Source organism: Cydia splendana, chromosome 13 (assembly GCF_910591565.1).
Source record: "Cydia splendana chromosome 13, ilCydSple1.2, whole genome shotgun sequence".
NCBI lineage: Eukaryota > Metazoa > Arthropoda > Insecta > Lepidoptera > Tortricidae > Cydia > Cydia splendana.
Genome location: NC_085972.1, coordinates 20,251,713 through 20,276,431, shown reverse-complemented (window position 1 = coordinate 20,276,431; position 24,719 = coordinate 20,251,713). Strand labels below are relative to the sequence as shown.

The 24,719-nt window shown below is 49.4% G+C and overlaps 2 protein-coding genes across 2 annotated transcripts in view; one reads left to right on the top strand and one right to left on the bottom strand.

The window, feature by feature from the left end:
* The first annotated feature begins 60 nt into the window (after window positions 1–60).
* Window positions 61–11,410, top strand: LOC134796310 (GATOR2 complex protein MIOS). Its single transcript, XM_063768393.1, has 18 exons — window positions 61–334; window positions 592–786; window positions 994–1,137; window positions 1,443–1,604; window positions 2,000–2,192; window positions 2,627–2,729; window positions 2,968–3,118; window positions 3,219–3,391; window positions 3,859–3,952; window positions 4,689–4,824; window positions 5,301–5,481; window positions 5,816–5,992; window positions 6,921–7,059; window positions 7,428–7,554; window positions 8,541–8,643; window positions 9,588–9,695; window positions 10,700–10,890; window positions 11,134–11,410. The coding sequence occupies exons 1-18, from the start codon at window positions 208–210 to the stop codon at window positions 11,204–11,206; spliced, it is 2,577 nt and encodes an 858-aa protein (XP_063624463.1). The 5' UTR covers window positions 61–207; the 3' UTR covers window positions 11,207–11,410.
* Window positions 11,411–12,856: 1,446 nt separating this feature from the next.
* LOC134796304 (histone deacetylase 4) overlaps window positions 12,857–24,719 on the bottom strand; it is a 144,037-nt gene continuing 132,174 nt past the window's right edge. The window contains exons 17-20 of the mRNA XM_063768389.1: window positions 21,669–21,809; window positions 21,154–21,342; window positions 15,426–15,589; window positions 12,857–14,512 (exon numbers count right to left, since the gene is read on the bottom strand). Coding sequence (XP_063624459.1) covers window positions 14,452–14,512; window positions 15,426–15,589; window positions 21,154–21,342; window positions 21,669–21,809 — 555 coding nt within the window. The 3' untranslated portion in view covers window positions 12,857–14,451. The remainder of the gene's footprint in view (window positions 14,513–15,425; window positions 15,590–21,153; window positions 21,343–21,668; window positions 21,810–24,719) is intronic.

Here is a 24,719-nt window from a genome sequence, read left to right as displayed (position 1 = left end):
CCCTTTGGATGCGTTTAGTTTCGTCTGAAATCTTACTGTCAATAGTTATCATTGTTGTCAAGTTCATTGATTACGTTTAGCGATAACTAAACGTGTTCAAAGTCGATTATTTATTTTTGTGTCATAAAACTCATAAATATTTTGTTTTTACAATTTAGATAAAGTAAAAAAGCGTTGTCTTTAATGCGAGGCGAACCTTGAAGGACTATGATGGCTGGTACTAAACTAGATGTGATTTGGTCCCCTGTTCACTTGGATAAATTTATAATATGGGGTCCAGACATAACCTTATACGAAGTTGCTCGATTAAAGGATATCGAGAAAAAAACTGCCTGTAAGTACTATAACCGTTTAATAAAATACTTAAGTAACGAACTCAGTACAGATTAAGCTTTATTTAACATTCATTAAATAATTTAAACATAAAGCGTTTTATAACAACATAACTTAGGTACTTATGTTACTTTTCTTTATTTATATCATACACCCACTACGCACAAACTTGAAACGCGTTGTGTCTCAGTGAAGAAATTGTTGTTTATTTTTTTATTTACTACATATAAATATAATAATTGTCTATGGATTTTTTAGATACTCAAATATCTTCAACTCGCGGTGCGACCGTGCTCGCATCGCAGAGTGCGAGTGGCGTGCGCTGCGTTGACATCAGCGCTATAGCGGAGCAGCCAGACCCCCTGCTGGCCCTCGGACACTCTAACGGCAGAGTCTCTCTCACGAGCCTGAAGCAGACCTATGATCCTTTAGGGCTGGTTGGCAGAGAATTTGGTAATCATTAAAAGCTATACATATGCCGCACCAATCTAGTAGTTTTTACGTTAAACAAAAAATATATAACTATTCAGAATATTTACTTTTTGGTGATTCAATGTCCTTTACAGAAGTGAAGTCTAATTTGAACCTTAACCAAGAAAGGAAATATTATGGTTGATATTTAGAGGGTAAAGTATATTTTAAAATTATTCATGTTTACAGTTCCCAGGTATCCTAGGCTGTGCAATTCAGTATCATGGAGCCATGTGGAGACAAATCTGTTGAGTGTAGCTCTGGAGAAGCACCGCAGCGATCACTGCATCCTTGTGTGGGACGTCAACCGGGGCCTGCTGCCCGAGGAATCAAGTATGCTTATGTTACATTGAGAATATCAAACTTTTAAATAAATTAACTTTTATAAAAGATATCCTACAATAGAGGTCTTATTGATTTGAAGCATTCTTAACCAGTCAACCATTGCACAGATGAGTTGGAGGCAATACAGCAACAATATGTTTAAAAAAAAGTGTTTAACTGTTTTAATTTAGTACCACTGTGAAAATTACTAACATGTAAATTTCATACTGAGTGCTCTTTTGTATACTTATGTTTTTTTTACATTAACTTTGATGAACAGTTGTCATATAAATAATCCTTTTTGCATTTTACAGCAATAGAAGTAGCCTCACCATCCACATCTTCAGAGCCAGCCAGGCCTATTGCGGAGATGGGGCTTTCAGAAACCTGTCACAATGTTTCTTGGACGAACTCAGCTGACAGAACCCTGCTAGCTTCCATGAATATGAAGTACATTAAAATATTTGATCTTAGAGGTAAGAAAATGTTTATTTGAATCAATCTAGTCATAGACTAATAAAACAAAGATGACTAATCCCTGTGTCATACTTGTAACCAAAATACTTTTTATTTTCTTAGTTGACATCTATTACCAAGTAACGGATTTATCAGTACCGCTACTTGAGACTAGATGTCACGAGTGTCATCTAGTGTCAAGTAGCAGTCAACATTTTACAACTAATATTACAACCGGAAGGAGTTGAAAATAGATAAGGCTCCGTCACACAGGCGCGTTTTGCGGGCGGCGCGTGAGCGGGGTGCGTCGCTTTTACAAACGCTCACGCCCCGCCCGGAAAACGCGCCTGTGTGACGGAACCTATAGAGAACTCGCAATTTTCACTCATTCTCGTTACTTTTTTTTTTGTTTTAGACTTATCAAACAAGGCAGTAATGGTAACAACGACTCGGCATTGTTACGGCGCGTGCGCGGACCCGTTCAGCCCGTGGCAAATAGCATCCCGTGGCGACGGGTGCGTCTGTGTATGGGACGCGAGGGCCTTCGACCGCCCGCTGCTGACGCTGTCCGTACCGTCGGCGACCAAGATACAGTGGTGTCCTACACGGTGAGTACACACACTACAAATATCGTCACGCGGCGATGGCTGCATCTGTGTATGGGACGCGAGGGCTTTCGACCGCTGCTGACGCTATCCGTCCGTCTATTACCCCGAGTATGGGACACTATAATAGCCCTTGGCAAATAACCTCCCGCGGCGTCGGATGTGTTTGCGTATGCGACATGAGACGCAAGGGCTTTTGACAGCCCGCTGCTGATGCTGTGCGTACCATCAGCGACCAAGATACAGTGGTGTCCCACACGGTTAGTAGACTAAACTCGTTTGTTACACACGCAAGCATATTTGTAATAATTTGTACCGTAAAATACAGAAAAAAAAACCTTAAAAATGCGTAGCCGTCGCTTGTATTTTTTCCTCACCCCAAACAGAACTTTACACATAGACTACGCAAATAACCTAAGAATTTTTGTTCCATTCAGACGAAACCTGCTAATGTCCCTCCAGCGAGATTCGACCACGCTTCGACTCCACGACATACAGCAAGCCAACAACGACTACAAAAACGGACAACCTACTGACCTGGTAATAAATGTGAACCTTGTTACTATGAGATCAAAGTCTATTTATGAATATCATGCGTTGATAGCTTTACCTAGAGAAGTTAAACTATGTTTTGAAGTTTGTGTTACACGATAAACACATATAAAAAAAATTAAATCACCAACATTAAGCATCAGCTTACGCTATGAACTAGTCTTCTCATGAAAGTGTTACCGGCGTGGTTGTTGTCTCGAATTTGAAATATGCCAAGTTTTTGCAGCAAGCCCCAGCCATGGCAGTGGAAGCGGAGTTAGAAGAGTACAGCCGAGGAGTGTCAGTGATAGAGCGAGACGTAACGCCCGGCTGCGGGACACTGGCCAGTTTTAGTTGGCATCCTGCTCATGCCGTCCGAACTCTATGCGTCGCTCCAGGTCAGGATCTAAATATTGAAATTAGGAATAACGCCGGCCAGCACTGAATATTTGTCGATCGTTTAGACACGAAACCAGCTTAGTTTTGCTTTTGAAACAGGCACGATAACGGACTACACGGTATGCGAGCGCGTCACGTGCTCGTGGGGCTCCGGGCTCGTGTGGTCGGCGGGCGGCGGAGCCCTAAAGTTGATGAAGGACGACTTCTACGAGGCTATAGACGACATCTCCTTCAAGATGAGGAGGCGGGCGCTGACCGACTATGGACTCAAGGTCGGTGGGATAAGGTCGATATTACTAGTTGGTGTGATTGGCGTGGGGCAGAGCCTTAAAATTCCGGCTGTTGTCTCCCGTAGTAGAGTAGACGAACTTAGAAACATTGCATGTACTCATTGCATGCTCTCCATGAGAGGTTCATTTAGCATAAGATGATAGTCTAAAATAATGAATAGAATCAGGCGTTACTTTGCGGAAATCCATATTAATTAAGACCAAAAAATCTTTTCGCGGATTAGCAAAGTAATATTTTGGTTTTAATTGATAATGTAAAAATAAGGAAAAGCCCTAAAACTGTATTGAAAAGTTTGTGAGTAAAAATGTGGATATATCAGTATTTGTCGTTTCTTAATAGTAAAACAATTCATGTTAACTACTTTATAGAAACATGGTATTTCGTTTCTAGAGTAAAAAACTGTTTATTCGGATTTGGAAGACAAGTGAACCTTTATGTTGTTTTTTAGCCAGACATGTGGCAGAACGCAGACTTGGCCGATGACGAGGCTCTGGGTGGACTATGGCACTTCCTAGCTCTTAGCAAATCTCTAGTAGAGGACGGTAAGGCGAACCGCTCACATAGTTTTTATTACTGACAACTTAATTTGGGGCATTCCACGAGACTGTCGCTTACATAACGCAATTCTTCTAATACTTCTGGAAATGCTGAGTAAGCGATATTGGATCGGGTAATATTTCATGACTTGGCTAACAAATTGGCAATATATTCTCGAGATTCACGTATTTTATTGAGGTAGCTGCCATACAAGGCAAAAGCGTTATGTAAGCGACAGTCTCGTGGAATGCCCCAAATTTGTAGTTCGGATAAATGCCTTATTCTTTCAAATTAAATATATTCTGCCTAACTTGATAGATAATTTTTTGTTTCATGAGTTCAAAAAGGGACTAATATACTTTACAGAAAATGTATTAAATAATTATTTCCATATTACATAACGTGACCTTATAGAACGGTAATCTTTCGATCGATGTTCCGATCATTTTTTGTCTCATTGTATTTTTTTGTCAACAGTAATTTTTTATAAACTTTTGATAACGGATATATAGCTGGTCAAGCAAATCTTGTCAGTAAAAAATGGCGCGAAATTCAAATTTTCTATGGGACGATATCCCTTCGTGCCTACATTTATCAAATTTGCCGCCTTTTTCTACTGACAAGATCTGCTTGACCAAGTATAGTTCAGTTACTTTGGGACCCTACTAAAAATCTGATGGTTAAATATTAAATTCACAGATATTTTTCTACAGGAGACCGTAACACTTGTCCCTATTTCAGGCTGCATACGAAACAGTCCTTGGCGACACCCAGGAGTATGCACGGTGCTCCGAGCACCCGGGGACGGGGGCTACCGCTCCGAATTGGTGCCTTCACTTCTACCCGACCTGCCCAGCCGCCGTGTTACATTATATCGGTAAGTTACGCTGTGTTTTAGTGTTCGGTGTCGTATATCAACTATGTGTCTTCAACGGATTCCATGTTGTCGTGACCCTTAGGGCCGGCTTATTTAGACGGCGCGCGAACTCGCATGTGATTTTAGTTACATTGCGGACTATTGAGTTTAGATCAACTCAGCCGACCGATCAAATAACGCAATGTAATGAAACTCGCATGCGATTTTTCGCACCGTCTAAATGATTCCTTAGTCATGAGGAAACGAGGAAGAAAAATCTCCGTATTTTAGTGAAAAGATGGAGGTTTTACAATTTGGTGCCGTGACCAGGATTATTTTTTATTAACAAAGTGATATTAAAATGTTTCATATAGCTGTAGAATTTTTAATGACAACGAGGGGGTTAGGAATTGGAGAGTTTTGTCCCAAATGCCGTCACTATATACATTAATATTTACCGCAAATATTAAACATCGACACAATGGTTTATTTAACAGGAGTGCAGAACGAACTCGTGCCTTACAACTCTGCGGCTGGGGGTGGGGGTGGGAGAACGCCGGCGCCGGCGTGGAGCGCGCCGAGGCCGAGGGCACGCCGTGCCGCGCCGCCGCGCTCGCCGCCTTCCACCTGCGCCTGCGCACCGCGCTCGACATCCTGGCCCGCGCGGCCGCCCCGCAGGTACCCAACCCGTACCGTACCGGCCTGTACAACCTGAAGCGATATATTACTCAGAAGAGAAGAGCTTGTAAGGCCGCCTTTACGTTGTATGCGGATCCTAGCGCCGCTCCGGTGTGTAAGCGGGATGCTACTTATACAGGCATAGCGCCGTGTCGCGTAACTAAGTGTAACTTTATAGAGACCGCGCACATTGGAGAGTCTGCTTCCTTGCGATTAAACTTCTTAAATGGGATATAATGGAATGAGAAAATGTATACAAGTAACGATTTGAAAATAAACTATTATTATAAATGAGAAACACTTTGTAATGTATACTTTATTATATGATGAACAGCTCCGCGTAGTGGCCCTCGCTCTAGCCGGGCTGAGCGAGGAGCGGCTGTGGCGCGAGGCGCTGTCCGCCGCGGCGCCCGCGCTGCCGGACGCGTACCTGCGCGCGCTGCTGCACTTCCTCGCCGCCTCCTCCTCCGCGCAGCACCCCGCCGCGCCGCCCGACCTGTGCGCCGTGCTGGTCGGTATATACACTGCTGCCCGGTGCCCGGTGCCCGACCACCACACTCTACACCGGCACAAGGCTCCTATGTTCACCTAGACCTAGTAGTAACTGACACATCGCAGTACACTAGAAACGTCCAAAAATAATATGCTCATTTTGATTCTGGTTACTCTTTGTCCTCTTTTTCACATTAACGTACTGTTCACATCGAAATAGAAGATATTGTACGAAAGACAACGTGAACAAGACAAAGTGGTCCAAGGGCCAAGTTGTTCGGTTATAAAATCAGTGAAATACACATTTAATTTTTCTCAAAAATGGACGGCAAAGTCGACTTTGCCGTTTAAAAAATAGGTTGCGAAGCGCGTAGTTTATGGTCAGTCAAAAATTAAAAAGTTAAAAACATTGCAGTCTCGATTTTGGGACTGCAATGTTGCATACAAATTCCATTATTTGTCGAGTTCCAAACTTTTTAAAAGTTGAAATGGCCATATCAAATGAAGGCACAGGCCCATTAAACAGCCAAACAGATGATTAGTACCGCGACTATTTAGCTGTCTCAAATAGGTTGGCGTATTTTCGGCAGAAAAATACACTTCTATTTTTTTATTAAAAAAATAAAAAGGCGGCAAAGCTAATTTTTTCAATTGTTTCTACTTTTTTCTGTGAAAATATATACGTAAGAAAGTTGCTTTTGTAAAATATTTCTATGATATTTATATTTCTTGCACCATTTTTGAGAAAAGCACTATATATGACTCGGCTGGAAGGCTACTTGCTGGCTTCGGATTCAATTAAACGGACTCCCAAGGTCGTCCGTTTAAAACGAATCCTCAGCCTGCAAGTAGCTACTTCCGAGCCTCGACAATAATGTACTATTACTCTATCGCAATATACTCGTATGTTCCTGACATGTATATCTCACGATTTTGTTGTTTTACAGAACGAAACAGAAATGCGCCTTGAAGACCGCGTGGCGTTCGCCTGCATGTACCTATCAGACGCGCGGTTACACGAGTACATACAGCAGAGCGCGGAGCAACTGGTACAGAGAGGCGATCTCGCCGGCATCCTGCTGACAGGCAAGTTTTATACAAACTGTACGCACTTTTAATCGATATCGTGAGTGTTGCGTGCCGATTCGTGCCGACCGAGTTGCAGCCCTAGTGTGTATAATGTTCAAGTGATTTATATAAAACCAAATGTTACTCACATGTTCGAAAAACTCGCGCGATATCGATTTTAGTCAAATTTTCTTTGAGATCACGAGCAATGTCGCTTTAGAAACGTCGGAATTAATTTTAAAGCATATTGCTCCGTGATTAATTATCCTACTTTACCTATAAAGTATATACTTTTCAACGGTATAAGTGTTATATGTAAATTGGTTTTTTTTTCCTCACAGCTTTTTTAACACGTATGGCTACTTCAATAAGATATATTTGCGTAGGCATGGGCGCTTCTGGCGTGACGCTGCTGCAGCACTGGCTTGAGAACACAGGAGATGTACAGTCAGCCGCGCTACTAGCAGCTCGCTGTCTGCCCGCGGACCTCATACCCACGGCTTGGCTCGACAGGTACTCTTTCATTTCATATTTATTCCGTTTCAGGACCAGGCCAATTGTATGTAAACAACATCGTTTTCTTTAACCCTTTAGTGCGTAGCCGCAACATATTAAAGACAAAAAATAAATAAACGACACATCTACTCGTTTGCTGTCTATCACACAAATAATATAGTTAAAAATATCAAAAATAGAAAATTGGAAAAGTTACATATCACACTTTGTAATTGCTTTACAAATTGTTGAACTGACAATTGGGTTGGCAACTATCAAAGGTTTGCATAGATGGCGCCATCATAGCTTGCCCCTTTTTCTATGAGATTTGGCTTAAAGTGCTGGCATCCAGGGCATAAAAAACCATTAAAATAACAAAAATTTGACACAATTCTAGGGATTGACAGGGCAAGCTATGCTGGCGCCATCTGCTAAATACTTCAGACGGCCAAGGCCAACCCCATTATCGAAACCAGAAAATGAATTCTATCCTTTTAAAATGTTCTGTTATCATTTCTAATATTTTGTTTACTAATTGTCAAAGAGTAGTATAAAATGCCAGTGGTTCGACGGTTGTGTAGAAGTACCATTACGCTCCGCGATTGTTGCGACATTTAGGGTTCTAGCTAAATTGGTTGTTCAATACTTACGCTATAGAATTTCCAATTTAGCCTGAACCCTAAATAACAATCCCGTGTGGTGACTGTACATCTGATTGCAGCATGAATCTAGTATTAAACTGGATTGGGCATGAGTGGTGGGGGGTAACTGACAGAACGGGATAGTCTTACGTATCTTTCAGTAGGAGTAGCAGAGAAAGCGCTATTATTGTTTGTCCTTGTCACAGTCTCACATATTTTTTGTTCCCCACCGTTAATTTAGTGTGGATTATAGTGGGCAACAAATAAATTCGACCAATCATAGTGTCGCATTGCGTATGTTTTGTCCCTCACGGAGGCACGCGTATACCACTTCTATAGGATCCTACCTTCTATGGATTGCAGTTACCGCTGTATCCTGGATAGCTGGCAGCTATGGTGGGCGCGCTGCGCGCTCGATACATGGGTTTCACAGAACGATTCCAATGCAGAAGGCGTTCCTAGACAGGTGAGAATTGGGTCAAATTAATTCTGTTACCTATAAGCTTGCTAACTTCATTACCTTTTAACCTTATACTCAATTGCTGCTTACTGATAGCTTCTATTATTTACTTATCGAACACAGTGAAAAAAGTAATTGGTAATGGATTAATAGTAGATTGTACAACAAGGCCATAAAGTGACCCATATTTACCCGAGGCAATTTTTTGGTCTGAGCGAAGCGAAGACCAAAATAGTAGACGAGGGTAAAAATTGACATTTATGCCCTTGTTGTACACTCTGCTTTTCACTTCGATTGCGAGGAAAATATACAAAAAATCAAATATTTTAGGTTATTTTAACGTATTTATACAAGACTAAAGAAAAGTGTACTTTTTGAGCATGAGAAGTGAAAATGCTTTTTCACTTCTCATGCTCAAAAAGTGCACCTTTATGTCGTGCGTAGCCGACATAAAATCGCATTTTATGCTCTAGAGCATAAAGTAAAATCATCTATTACGACCCTTATTGACTTAGCAATAAAGTCCAAATTCTGTCATACAAACTGCCAGCCCTGCCGGCGCGCCCCCGACCGGCGCTCTCCCGAGCGGCGTGCCCCGCGCCTCCGACCGGCCCAAGAACAATTTTCTTTAGTCTTGAATAAATACGTTAAAATAACCTAAAATATTTGATATTTTTGTATATTTTCCTCGCAATCGAAGTGAAAAGCAGAGTGTACAACAAGGGCATAAATGTCCATTTTTACCCTCGTCTACTATTTTGGTCTTCGCTTCGCTCAGACCAAAAAATTGCCTCGGGTAAGAATGGGTCACTTTATGCCCTTGTTGTACAATCTACTATTTTAGATCAATTGAAAATCAGAAGTCAGTCCATAATTTTGCAGACTGATTAGAATTTTTAGAAATATGTATAGTGTACATTCCTGTACCTAAAGATTCTCATGTTATGTAGGTATCAGTGGCGTGTACGTATTGCGGCAAATCGGTGGCGGCGCCCGCCGGACAGAACCGCCCGCGGCCCGCCTTCGCGAGGCTACCTCCGCCGGCTGCTAAAATGAAGGTAATATTACATTGTTTCTTAGGTTATGTATTAAAAACCGGCCAAGTGCGAGTCGGACTCGCGCTCGAAGGGTTCCGTACCATTACGCAAAAAACGACAAAAAAATCACGTTTGTTGTATGGGAGCCCCACTTAAATATTTATTTTATTTTGTTTTTAGTATTTGTTGTTATAGCGATTTCAGAAATACATCTGTGAAAATTTTAACTGTAGTTACTATAGTAACTATAGCTAGCTATCACGGTTCTCGAGTTACAGCCTGGTGATTGACAGACGGACAGCGGAGTCTTAGTAATAGGGTCCCGTTTTTACCCTTTGGGTACGGAACCTTAAAAAGTTTTTGCGTTGTCATCGGTTTGATTATTGTTGTACAAAAAAGAGGGTACACACTACACAGTAGATCGAACGTTATATTTTTGTTCGTATAAGAGTGGAGAGTGGAGGTCTATGTTTAGCCCATAGAAGGTAGCATCCTATAGAAGTGGTATACGCGTGCCTCCGTGAGGGACAAAACATAGACAAAACAAGACAATATTAAAAATACGTTTTAATATTCCTGACAATATACCAAAAACAATCTACGTAATTCGGTCGGGTTATTTGTTGCCCACCATAGACCATACTAAATGTATGGTGGGGAACAAAAAAAAGTGAGACTGACAAGGACAAGCAATAATACCCCGTTCTCTGCTACTCCTACTGAAAGTTCTATAAGTGTATCTCGTTCGGTCATTTAGCCCCTCCCCCGTTTCATCTCTATATTATTGTACCTCTATGGTTTAGCCGTATGACGTCAACGGGCTGATGACAATTGATGGCCCTAGAGTATAAACATGTTTACAGTTGATGCCGTGACCAGGATATTTATTAGGTCACCGAGACTTTATAGGTATCTAACCGAACTTCGTATTAGGTAATAATTGGAACGGTGTACATTTAAGCTCTTTATCAATCCCTCGCTTTGATTTAGAACTTCCCTAAAGTAGAGATCCACGTAACTTCCAGCAAATCTCGTCGTGCCCGAACTGCCGCAAGCCGCTGCCGCGCTGCGGCGTGTGCCTGCTGCACCTGGGCACGGGCGCCGCCGGCGCGGCCGCGGGCGCCGGCGCGGCGGGCGCCAGCTTCGCGGGCTGGTTCTCGTGGTGCGTGGCGTGCCGGCACGGCGGACACGCGCACCACATGGCCGGCTGGTTCAAGTGAGTCCGATACTGATTCTATTGCATATTATAAATGTCTAAATTTATACATTTATTCTTCCGTCAGGCAAAAAGGGTGATTTTGACCGAGCGAAGTCAAAATCTCCGTTTCTTCTTGAGCAGAAATGATTTCATTCGTTTTTGGATTTTTTCATAATGACAGACCCGTGAGGGTTTGCGAAGTGTACGGCTCGGAGCCCCTAGATAAATAAACGATCATAATGTTACTTACTATGTTGCCAGGGAGCACTCGGAGTGCCCGGTCAGCTCGTGTTCGTGCCGCTGCAGCTCGCTCGACGCGCCCGACCGACACTAGCGCAAGTTTTTATAAGTGTTTGTTATCTGTTGTTTTATGAAAATGGTGAAGACTGCTATCGGCGATTTCTATATTTTTTGCACAATACATATTTTGATATTTACTTTTGATTAACCCATTGAATACTACGCCTATCGTGTGCTGCGCCTCATCATAAAAGTATCTGAATCAATAATATGAGGAGGTAAATAAGAAAACAAAACAAAAAAAAACCGGACAAGTGCGAGTCGGACTCGCGCACGAAGGGTTCCGTACCATAATGCAAAAAAAAAAAACAAAAAAAAAAAGCAAAAAAAACGGTCACCCATCCAAGTACTGACCACTCCCGACGTTGCTTAACTTTGGTCAAAAATCACGTTTGTTGTATGGGAGCCCCATTTAAATCTTTATTTTATTCTGTTTTTAGTATTTGTTGTTATAGCGGCAACAGAAATACATCATCTGTGAAAATTTCAACTGTCTAGCTATCACGGTTCGTGAGATACAGCCTGGTGACAGACGGACGGACGGACGGACGGACGGACGGACGGACGGACGGACGGACGGACGGACGGACGGACAGCGAAGTCTTAGTAATAGGGTCCCGTTTTACCCTTTGGGTACGGAACCCTAAAAAACTCAGAGAATTTATATTGTATAATCGATAATCGCTCGTATGTAAGTGACTCGTTTCTAGTCGATACTTGTCCTAGTTGTTTTTACCAAATGTGTAATGAATCCCGTAAAATGCCCGCGCTATAACAGAAGCATTCCTTTTGTATTGGTTACATCTCGTGACAATATATATGTTTTGTTCGAATCATGTCATAATTATGTTATTTTTAGAACGGCATCTAATAAATTATAATTATTAGGTACTTTAATCTATATTTTTATACGACTCGTACTAAATAATATGTACGAAAACAAAGGGGTCTAATATTTGTCAACATATAAAAGTAATGTTTTTTTTTAAGAACGGTGAATTATTTCGGATTGATCGAAATCATATAAAATTATTTTAACTGTGTTGCGTTGATGCATCTTTTATCTTTATTTTATCAAATTGTCCATCTCTGTCACTATACAATTTGTATACAGGGTGAAAATGTTATCTCTGACCATACTCTGAGGGATGGATATGTATGTATACTGAACAACTTTTACTACGGGGCTAACCCCCAAATCGGGAATAAAAGTCAGCTGTTCTATACATTGACTCTGAATACTCTGATTCACCGAAATGAAGATATGAAACGGCTGATTTTTTTTTCGTGATTTCGGGGTTGGCTCCGTAGTAAAAGTTGTTCAGTATGACATACCTATTCACCACTCAGAGTTTGGCCAGTGATGACAATTTCACCTTGTATTTGTAGGCAAATAATTGAACTATTTTTATACTTAGGTAAGCTTATATTTTTGTACAAAACGCTAGGCTAAGTTTGTGCTATTCTGTTAAGTTTTTAACTGCCACTATATTTTAGAGGAAGGGAAGATGGCAATTTATATTGGATAGTGTAGTTTTTTTATAATAATGGAAGCTTTAGTAGATTGTGAATGTTTTGATTCAATTGTCTGTAAATACACATGAATCTGCTGATCTGTCCAGTATAAGTTTGCCATCGTGAGACTTGTTTATAAAAACAAAATTACATTTAAAATAAAAATGCTCATATATTTCCAAATATATATATGTATATATACATTTATTAAATAATTATTTCATCTGTATTCCAATTTAACAATAAAATTCTCAAAGACACAACATTGTATTATTTAACGTACAGGATTGGATCCTACGGCCGACGCGACGGCCGAACACAGCGCGCCTACTTCACTCGCCAAAAGGCAGTGGCTCCATACACTTGGATCCAAAATCGGATCCACATGTATACAAATATATATACACGTCCGTTTTACTCACAAGTCTGTCCAAAATTTCCACAACTCTCATTACGAAAATACAATCTATGGTTCCTAAATATCTGGGTCTAAGTGGATGGAGCCAAACAGCAGACTTCTTGGGTGTTTCATTTGTTCTATAGAACTGGTATGTTTTGTCCGTACGTAAACTCATTAAAAAAAAGATCTATAGAACATATGACGTACCCTCTAGAAAACTAGTACAAGAAAATATGTACCGCCATTGGAAAATTATCTGCCCGTCTGTAGTTTCAAATTTGACAATTGTATTATGACTATGAAATTCAGCGCCAAACTACAAATAGGTATTGCACATTATCTTTGAACAGCTTCCTGCACAAAGGATCCTCCAAAAAACGTCCTTTTGTGCAAGTTAGTATAGTAAGTCCTGATTTAAATTCATGCCTAGTGTCAGTGTCGATACTATTCGGTATAACAGGACTCTACAAATCATAGACTTTGATACAAATCGTACAATTTAAAACACTTTGACAAACAACAAACGATTTGTACAACTTCAACTCATCACAGAGACAGAAATTCACAGTAAACGTGAATAAAACCGGCTACCCGTAGGTAGACGAATAATTTATTAGAAATGGAAAGTTTACTATCTTTGGTATAGTAGACAAGTGAAGAGTGGCAAGCCCCAGGGGCACAATGAAAGGAAATCTACATTTCCGCAACAAGAAACTTGAGTATCTTTTTCATATAAATATATAAATTTTTCAGCACGCCCACGAGGGAAAATATATAACATTCATTTAGGCAATTCTCTAAACGCCGCCTACTATATAATTACATTACCTACTTCGTAGATTATTCATATAAAACATTTCTTCCAAATATTGATATTTTTTGTACAAATTATCATTTTACTACATTTTAAAGCTTTCAAATTAAGATTTGTCTTAATTTTAACACCTACACACGTATCTATAGCTTAGCTAATTCATTATGAATTATACATCAAATAGACAATTATTTAACGTAACTACAAACATCTCGCCTCGAGATGGACATTTGGCAGGACACATTTCGTTCGTAAAGTTCACAACGTCACATAAACATCTCGCGCTCGGCGCGCACGCACGTCTAACGTCTATATACTTTCAATAATATATATGTACAACTTCCATAAATATACATAAATTCTTTACTTATCGAGCGCAAAATATGGTCACTAGTTCTGGGTCTAAATAAATAGGTTTATCAGTACTCTCCTGACTGTAGCGCAGATTCGAGGAGCCGCGGACTGGCCCTGGCCCTAGGGTCGCTAGGGTCACGAGGGCCGGCGGCGGAATGTTAGCAGTAACTGTACATACATGTTCACGCACCAGGGCTCACTTGCCCTCGTCCTGCTCCATCGGCTCTTCCGACACCGACCGTGATGAGTCTGGCGAACTGCAAAGGAATAACATATACAGTCAATGTATTTAGTGTTTCTTCTGCTGACTCCTCTTGAAAACAAATTTCTCTCTGTAGCTGACTGTAAAGTTGTAAACACACTAGGTTTTAACGCCAGCTGCGTCTTTACATGGCGACCCTGCCATCCTGTCCTTACAACAGGCCTATTCCGTCTTAGACTTGTAGAATGTAAATAGAATGCAATAGAGAGTAAATGTGCCATTCTCAATCAAAAGGATACTTATTGTTGGTTGTCAATAAGGCGCTATTTCCATATAGCTTCAATTTGAAATCAACCTTATCGACAACCGACAATGTGGTACCTTTTGGTTGAAAACGTCACAAATACTCTCTCCAGGTGAGTGTTGTGCATGGGGACCGAAATCCAGTCGGTCAGGAGTTGTATATCTAGTAACAGACATTCGGAACTCCGCAAGCGTGATGTAGAAAGTGCTAACGCCACCTGTCACAATCTTGTGGCACGTTGCCAGTGATCTTCTGTTACAGACTTTTGGACTCGTCGATGTTAGATCATGTATTTAAGAGTGGTATTCCATCTGTCCAATCTCATTGCGTCTCACTCTCTCATTAAGCAAAATGTGAGACAAAATACACATTGGACAAAGAAATTGGACAGGTTCCACCCTCAAGTGTAGTGTGTGTACTACGCCTTACTCACACACGTGCATAGCTTAGTATATATAATGGCTTGTACTTGTTACTTAAGACAGAATAAACCTTTATTCAGTAAGATCGAGTTCTGCTTTAACGCCCCACCTCACATGGCGACCCTGCCGCCCCGCCGCGCCAGCCAGTGAAGGTCAAGAAGAAAATTAAAGATAATAAATTATTATTAATTAAAAAGACATTTGTGCGAAAGTGGCTGTGTGAGTGTGTTTGTAGTATGTACCTGGGTTTGGCGTCGGCGTGCGGGTGGTGCATGGACAGCGTGGCCATGGCGGCGGCGGTGTCGGCGGCGTCGCGCTCCGTCTGCAGGCGGCCTAACCGAGCCGCGGCGACCGCAGGCGCGGCTTCTAGCGCTGAGATGCCGATCAGACTGCTGTACCGTTTTATCTGTAATTCATTGTACTTTGTTAACACCGATGTTTTTTTTAATGCAGTTTTTCTTAATAATCTTAAATCAGTTTCATGATTTCTAGGAATACATTTAACTGTTTCTTACAGTTTCTGAGTATTACGCCTCAATTACTTTGGGTAAAGGTTACATTTTGACCTAATTGAGAGCATTTCCCAGTGTACATTTTTTTTATCGTTAAAAAAGTTGTGTATACTAATTGATATTAACAATGTTGCGTAGGAATGATCACACAACAACAGTATACTGACCGAGGGCCAGTGTGGCGCCTGTATGGCGAGCGTGTGCCGCAGCGTGTCCTGCGCGGGCTGTGCGGGCACGCGCGCCAGCTCTAGTGCGGCGGGCGGCGCCACGCGGTCGCCCAGCAATGATCACACAACAACAGTATACTGACCGCGGGCCAGGGCGGCGCCTGTATGGCGAGCGTGTGCCGCAGCGTGTCCTGCGCGGGCTGTGCGGGCACGCGCGCCAGCTCTAGTGCGGCGGGCGGCGCCACGCGGTCGCCCAGCAATGATCACACAACAACAGTATACTGACCGAGGGCCAGTGCGGCGCCTGTATGGCGAGCGTGTGCCGCAGCGTGTCCTGCGCGGGCTGTGCGGGCACGCGCGCCAGCTCTAGTGCGGCGGGCGGCGCCACGCGGTCGCCCAGCAATGATCACACAACAACAGTATACTGACCGAGGGCCAGTGCGGCGCCTGTATGGCGAGCGTGTGCCGCAGCGTGTCCTGCGCGGGCTGTGCGGGCACGCGCGCCAGCTCTAGTGCGGCGGGCGGCGCCACGCGGTCGCCCAGCAATGATCACACAACAACAGTATACTGACCGAGGGCCAGTGCGGCGCCTGTATGGCGAGCGTGTGCCGCAGCGTGTCCTGCGCGGGCTGTGCGGGCACGCGCGCCAGCTCTAGTGCGGCGGGCGGCGCCACGCGGTCGCCCAGCAATGATCACACAACAACAGTATACTGACCGAGGGCCAGTGCGGCGCCTGTATGGCGAGCGTGTGCCGCAGCGTGTCCTGCGCGGGCTGTGCGGGCACGCGCGCCAGCTCTAGTGCGGCGGGCGGCGCCAGGCGGTCGCCCAGCAATGATCACACAACAACAGTATACTGACCGAGGGCCAGTGCGGCGCCTGTATGGCGAGCGTGTGCCGCAGCGTGTCCTGCGCGGGCTGTGCGGGCACGCGCGCCAGCTCTAGTGCGGCGGGCGGCGCCACGCGGTCGCCCAGCAATGATCACACAACAACAGTATACTGACCGAGGGCCAGTGCGGCGCCTGTATGGCGAGCGTGTGCCGCAGCGTGTCCTGCGCGGGCTGTGCGGGCACGCGCGCCAGCTCTAGTGCGGCGGGCGGCGCCACGCGGTCGCCCAGCAATGATCACACAACAACAGTATACTGACCGAGGGCCAGTGCGGCGCCTGTATGGCGAGCGTGTGCCGCAGCGTGTCCTGCGCGGGCTGTGCGGGCACGCGCGCCAGCTCTAGTGCGGCGGGCGGCGCCACGCGGTCGCCCAGCAATGATCACACAACAACAGTATACTGACCGAGGGCCAGTGCGGCGCCTGTATGGCGAGCGTGTGCCGCAGCGTGTCCTGCGCGGGCTGTGCGGGCACGCGCGCCAGCTCTAGTGCGGCGGGCGGCGCCACGCGGTCGCCCAGCAATGATCACACAACAACAGTATACTGACCGAGGGCCAGTGCGGCGCCTGTATGGCGAGCGTGTGCCGCAGCGTGTCCTGCGCGGGCTGTGCGGGCACGCGCGCCAGCTCTAGTGCGGCGGGCGGCGCCACGCGGTCGCCCAGCAATGATCACACAACAACAGTATACTGACCGAGGGCCAGTGCGGCGCCTGTATGGCGAGCGTGTGCCGCAGCGTGTCCTGCGCGGGCTGTGCGGGCACGCGCGCCAGCTCTAGTGCGGCGGGCGGCGCCACGCGGTCGCCCAGCAATGATCACACAACAACAGTATACTGACCGAGGGCCAGTGCGGCGCCTGTATGGCGAGCGTGTGCCGCAGCGTGTCCTGCGCGGGCTGTGCGGGCACGCGCGCCAGCTCTAGTGCGGCGGGCGGCGCCACGCGGTCGCCCAGCAATGATCACACAACAACAGTATACTGACCGAGGGCCAGTGCGGCGCCTGTATGGCGAGCGTGTGCCGCAGCGTGTCCTGCGCGGGCTGTGCGGGCACGCGCGCCAGCTCTAGTGCGGCGGGCGGCGCCACGCGGTCGCCCAGCAATGATCACACAACAACAGTATACTGACCGAGGGCCAGTGCGGCGCCTGTATGGCGAGCGTGTGCCGCAGCGTGTCCTGCGCGGGCTGTGCGGGCACGCGCGCCAGCTCTAGTGCGGCGGGCGGCGCCACGCGGTCGCCCAGCAATGATCACACAACAACAGTATACTGACCGAGGGCCAGTGCGGCGCCTGTATGGCGAGCGTGTGCCGCAGCGTGTCCTGCGCGGGCTGTGCGGGCACGCGCGCCAGCTCTAGTGCGGCGGGCGGCGCCACGCGGTCGCCCAGCAATGATCACACAACAACAGTATACTGACCGAGGGCCAGTGCGGCGCCTGTATGGCGAGCGTGTGCCGCAGCGTGTCCTGCGCGGGCTGTGCGGGCACGCGCGCCAGCTCTAGTGCGGCGGGCGGCGCCACGCGGTCGCCCAGCAATGATCACACAACAACAGTATACTGACCGAGGGCCAGTGCGGCGCCTGTATGGCGAGCGTGTGCCGCAGCGTGTCCTGCGCGGGCTGTGCGGGCACGCGCGCCAGCTCTAGTGCGGCGGGCGGCGCCACGCGGTCGCCCAGCAATGATCACACAACAACAGTATACTGACCGAGGGCCAGTGCGGCGCCTGTATGGCGAGCGTGTGCCGCAGCGTGTCCTGCGCGGGCTGTGCGGGCACGCGCGCCAGCTCTAGTGCGGCGGGCGGCGCCACGCGGTCGCCCAGCAATGATCACACAACAACAGTATACTTACCGAGGGCCAGTGCGGCGCCTGTATGGCGAGCGTGTGCCGCAGCGTGTCCTGCGCGGGCTGTGCGGGCACGCGCGCCAGCTCTAGTGCGGCGGGCGGCGCCACGCGGTCGCCCAGCAATGATCACACAACAACAGTATACTGACCGAGGGCCAGTGCGGCGCCTGTATGGCGAGCGTGTGCCGCAGCGTGTCCTGCGCGGGCTGTGCGGGCACGCGCGCCAGCTCTAGTGCGGCGGGCGGCGCCACGCGGTCGCCCAGCAATGATCACACAACAACAGTATACTGACCGAGGGCCAGTGCGGCGCCTGTATGGCGAGCGTGTGCCGCAGCGTGTCCTGCGCGGGCTGTGCGGGCACGCGCGCCAGCTCTAGTGCGGCGGGCGGCGCCACGCGGTCGCCCAGCAATGATCACACAACAACAGTATACTGACCGAGGGCCAGTGCGGCGCCTGTATGGCGAGCGTGTGCCGCAGCGTGTCCTGCGCGGGCTGTGCGGGCACGCGCGCCAGCTCTAGTGCGGCGGGCGGCGCCACGCGGTCGCCCAGCAATGATCACACAACAACAGTATACTGACCGAGGGCCAGTGCGGCGCCTGTATGGCGAGCGTGTGCCGCAGCGTGTCCTGCGCGGGCTGTGCGGGCACGCGCGCCAGCTCTAGTGCGGCGGGCGGCGCCACGCGGTCGCCCAGCAATGATCACACAACAACAGTATACTGACCGAGGGCCAGTGCGGCGCCTGTATGGCGAGCGTGTGCCGCAGCGTGTCCTGCGCGGGCTGTGCGGGCACGCGCGCCAGCTCTAGTGCGGCGGGCGGCGCCACGCGGTCGCCCAGCAATGATCACACAACAACAGTATACTGACCGAGGGCCAGTGCGGCGCCTGTATGGCGAGCGTGTGCCGCAGCGTGTCCTGCGCGGGCTGTGCGGGCACGCGCGCCAGCTCTAGTGCGGCGGGCGGCGCCACGCGGTCGCCCAGCAATGATCACACAACAACAGTATACTGACCGAGGGCCAGTGCGGCGCCTGTATGGCGAGCGTGTGCCGCAGCGTGTCCTGCGCGGGCTGTGCGGGCACGCGCGCCAGCTCTAGTGCGGCGGGCGGCGCCACGCGGTCGCCCAGCAATGATCACACAACAACAGTATACTGACCGAGGGCCAGTGCGGCGCCTGTATGGCGAGCGTGTGCCGCAGCGTGTCCTGCGCGGGCTGTGCGGGCACGCGCGCCAGCTCTAGTGCGGCGGGCGGCGCCACGCGGTCGCCCAGCAATGATCACACAACAACAGTATACTGACCGAGGGCCAGTGCGGCGCCTGTATGGCGAACGTGTGCCGCAGCGTGTCCTGCGCGGGCTGTGCGGGCACGCGCGCCAGCTCTAGTGCGGCGGGCGGCGCCACGCGGTCGCCCAGCAATGATCACACAACAACAGTATACTGACCGAGGGCCAGTGCGGCGCCTGTATGGCGAGCGTGTGCCGCAGCGTGTCCTGCGCGGGCTGTGCGGGCACGCGCGCCAGCTCTAGTGCGGCGGGCGGCGCCACGCGGTCGCCCAGCAATGATCACACAACAACAGTATACTGACCGAGGGCCAGTGCGGCGCCTGTATGGCGAGCGTGTGCCGCAGCGTGTCCTGCGCGGGCTGTGCGGGCACGCGCGCCAGCTCTAGTGCGGCGGGCGGCGCCACGCGGTCGCCCAGCAATGATCACACAACAACAGTATACTGACCGAGGGCCAGTGCGGCGCCTGTATGGCGAGCGTGTGCCGCAGCGTGTCCTGCGCGGGCTGTGCGGGCACGCGCGCCAGCTCTAGTGCGGCGGGCGGCGCCACGCGGTCGCCCAGCAATGATCACACAACAACAGTATACTGACCGAGGGCCAGTGCGGCGCCTGTATGGCGAGCGTGTGCCGCAGCGTGTCCTGCGCGGGCTGTGCGGGCACGCGCGCCAGCTCTAGTGCGGCGGGCGGCGCCACGCGGTCGCCCAGCAATGATCACACAACAACAGTATACTGACCGAGGGCCAGTGCGGCGCCTGTATGGCGAACGTGTGCCGCAGCGTGTCCTGCGCGGGCTGTGCGGGCACGCGCGCCAGCTCTAGTGCGGCGGGCGGCGCCACGCGGTCGCCCAGCAATGATCACACAGCAACAGTATACTGACCGAGGGCCAGTGCGGCGCCTGTATGGCGAGCGTGTGCCGCAGCGTGTCCTGCGCGGGCTGTGCGGGCACGCGCGCCAGCTCTAGTGCGGCGGGCGGCGCCACGCGGTCGCCCAGCAATGATCACACAACAACAGTATACTGACCGAGGGCCAGTGCGGCGCCTGTATGGCGAGCGTGTGCCGCAGCGTGTCCTGCGCGGGCTGTGCGGGCACGCGCGCCAGCTCTAGTGCGGCGGGCGGCGCCACGCGGTCGCCCAGCAATGATCACACAGCAACAGTATACTGACCGAGGGCCAGTGCGGCGCCTGTATGGCGAGCGTGTGCCGCAGCGTGTCCTGCGCGGGCTGTGCGGGCACGCGCGCCAGCTCTAGTGCGGCGGGCGGCGCCACGCGGTCGCCCAGCAATGATCACACAACAACAGTATACTGACCGAGGGCCAGTGCGGCGCCTGTATGGCGAGCGTGTGCCGCAGCGTGTCCTGCGCGGGCTGTGCGGGCACGCGTGCCAGCTCTAGTGCGGCGGGCGGCGCCACGCGGTCGCCCAGCAGCGCGCGCACGCACTCCTGCGCACAGTCGCACATGGCGGGCAGGTCGTAGCCGCCCTCCAGGGACAGCACCACCTGCCAATGGATACATTGTTGTACAGTTGGCTGCGTGATCACGTAACCGGTTAAGGATGGAGTAAGACAGATTCAATGAGAGCACAAAACAATTTAATAGTAGCTTGGAAATAGAACAACATATTTTAAAGTCGTTTTATGACTGTTATGCACAATTAATTTCTAAATTATATTCATTTACGCAACCCACAACTGCCTAAAAGTTTGCGACTTATTCTAAAATCGTAATTGTTTTTACAATAATCTGTCCGAGCTAGGGTTATAAGTGGACATGGCTCCGGGTTTGGATATTAAATAAGACCCCCGACAGTTGAAATTAGGCGTACCTTGCCGTTGGCGAGCTGCATGAGGTCCTGCGTCATGTTGGCGAAGCAGGCGGCGCTGACGGTGTAGCCACCGAGCGGCGCGGGGTGCCCGGCCGCAGCGTCGAACCCGCACGACACCAGCACCAGCTCGGGGTCGTACTCCTGTAACGATAAGAAGACGGTTACAGGTACTACACAACGGTATAATTTAATGACCAACTAGTATGTTGGTATCAACTAAAACTCGCTTGATAGTGATACTTTTGTACTTAAAGGCACCTGAAGAAGTTCCCGCTGTGGTGCCGATGAATAAACTTTGATCCATAAGTGTATCCATAGGATAAACCTTAGTCTTCAAGTGTATCCACCGGATAAACACAATTATTTTTATTTGAATGCCGCCGGATAATCATTTGATTCTCATGTATTAGGTACTTTGAATAACACTTTTTCTGAGATTCTCTCGTAGTCGTAACTAACGTAGGCATGACCATCGACCGGAAAGCCGCCAGGTACTCCGCATCACCGAGCGGCGGGCTGAGACTGGAAGCCAAGGCGATATTGACATTAAAGCCAAGACCGCACTCTGATGTGACGCCGGTGCCCGGGAAGAAGTTGCCATCGTCGTGTCGGTGGATGCTGATGTATGGGTCGTCATTAGATTGTTAAAGAGACAGATACAGTAATATTGTTACCTTGGCAATGGGCATGACGATGGCCCGGAAGGCCGCCAAGTACTCCGCGTCGCCGAGTGGCGGGCTGAGGCCGGAGGCCCAGGCGACGTTGACGTTGAAGCCGAGCCCGGCGCCGGTGCCCGGGAAGAAGTTGCCATCGTCGTGTCGGTGGATGATGATGTATGGGTCGTCATTAGATTGTTAAAGAGACAGATACAGTAATATTGTTACCTTGGCAATGGGCATGACGATGGCCCGGAAGGCCGCCAAGTACTCCGCGTCGCCGAGCGGCGGGCTGAGGCCGGAGGCCCAGGCGATGTTGACGTTGAAGCCGAGCCCGGCGCCGGTGCCCGGGAAGAAGTTGCCATCGTCGTGTCGGTGGATGCTGATGTATGGGTCGTCATTAGATTGTTAAAGAGACAGATACAGTAATATTGTTACCTTGGCAATGGGCATGACGATGGCCCGGAAGGCCGCCAAGTACTCCGCGTCGCCGAGCGGCGGGCTGAGGCCGGAGGCCCAGGCGACGTTGACGTTGAAGCCGAGCCCGGCGCCGGTGCCCGGGAAGAAGTTGCCATCGTCGTGTCGGTGGATGCTGATGTATGGGTCGTCATTAGATTGTTAAAGAGACAGATACAGTAATATTGTTACCTTGGCAATGGGCATGACGATGGACCGGAAGGCCGCCAAGTACTCGGCGTCGCCGAGCGGCGGGCTGAGGCCGGAGGCCCAGGCGACGTTGACGTTGAAGCCGAGCCCGGCGCCGGTGCCCGGGAAGAAGTTGCCATCGTCGTGTCGGTGGATGCTGATGTATGGGTCGTCATTAGATTGTTAAAGAGACGGATACAGTAATATTGTTACCTTGGCAATGGGCATGACGATGGACCGGAAGGCCGCCAAGTACTCGGCGTCGCCGAGCGGCGGGCTGAGGCCGGAGGCCCAGGCGACGTTGACGTTGAAGCCGAGCCCGGCGCCGGTGCCCGGGAAGAAGTTGCCATCGTCGTGTCGGTGGATGCTGATGTATGGGTCGTCATTAGATTGTTAAAGAGACAGATACAGTAATATTGTTACCTTGGCAATGGGCATGACGATGGACCGGAAGGCCGCCAAGTACTCGGCGTCGCCGAGCGGCGGGCTGAGGCCGGAGGCCCAGGCGACGTTGACGTTGAAGCCGAGCCCGGCGCCGGTGCCCGGGAAGAAGTTGCCATCGTCGTGTCGGTGGATGCTGATGTATGGGTCGTCATTAGATTGTTAAAGAGACAGATACAGTAATATTGTTACCTTGGCAATGGGCATGACGATGGCCCGGAAGGCCGCCAAGTACTCCGCGTCGCCGAGCGGCGGGCTGAGGCCGGAGGCCCAGGCGATGTTGACGTTGAAGCCGAGCCCGGCGCCGGTGCCCGGGAAGAAGTTGCCATCGTCGTGTCGGTGGATGCTGATGTATGGGTCGTCATTAGATTGTTAAAGAGACAGATACAGTAATATTGTTACCTTGGCAATGGGCATGACGATGGCCCGGAAGGCCGCCAAGTACTCCGCGTCGCCGAGCGGCGGGCTGAGGCCGGAGGCCCAGGCGACGTTGACGTTGAAGCCGAGCCCGGCGTCGGTGCCCGGGAAGAAGTTGCCATCGTCGTGTCGGTGGATGCTGATGTATGGGTCGTCATTAGATTGTTAAAGAGACAGATACAGTAATATTGTTACCTTGGCAATGGGCATGACGATGGACCGGAAGGCCGCCAAGTACTCGGCGTCGCCGAGCGGCGGGCTGAGGCCGGAGGCCCAGGCGACGTTGACGTTGAAGCCGAGCCCGGCGCCGGTGCCCGGGAAGAAGTTGCCATCGTCGTGTCGGTGGATGCTGATGTATGGGTCGTCATTAGATTGTTAAAGAGACAGATACAGTAATATTGTTACCTTGGCAATGGGCATGACGATGGACCGGAAGGCCGCCAAGTACTCGGCGTCGCCGAGCGGCGGGCTGAGGCCGGAGGCCCAGGCGACGTTGACGTTGAAGCCGAGCCCGGCGCCGGTGCCCGGGAAGAAGTTGCCATCGTCGTGTCGGTGGATGCTGATGTATGGGTCGTCATTAGATTGTTAAAGAGACGGATACAGTAATATTGTTACCTTGGCAATGGGCATGACGATGGACCGGAAGGCCGCCAAGTACTCGGCGTCGCCGAGCGGCGGGCTGAGGCCGGAGGCCCAGGCGACGTTGACGTTGAAGCCGAGCCCGGCGCCGGTGCCCGGGAAGAAGTTGCCATCGTCGTGTCGGTGGATGCTGATGTATGGGTCGTCATTAGATTGTTAAAGAGACAGATACAGTAATATTGTTACCTTGGCAATGGGCATGACGATGGACCGGAAGGCCGCCAAGTACTCGGCGTCGCCGAGCGGCGGGCTG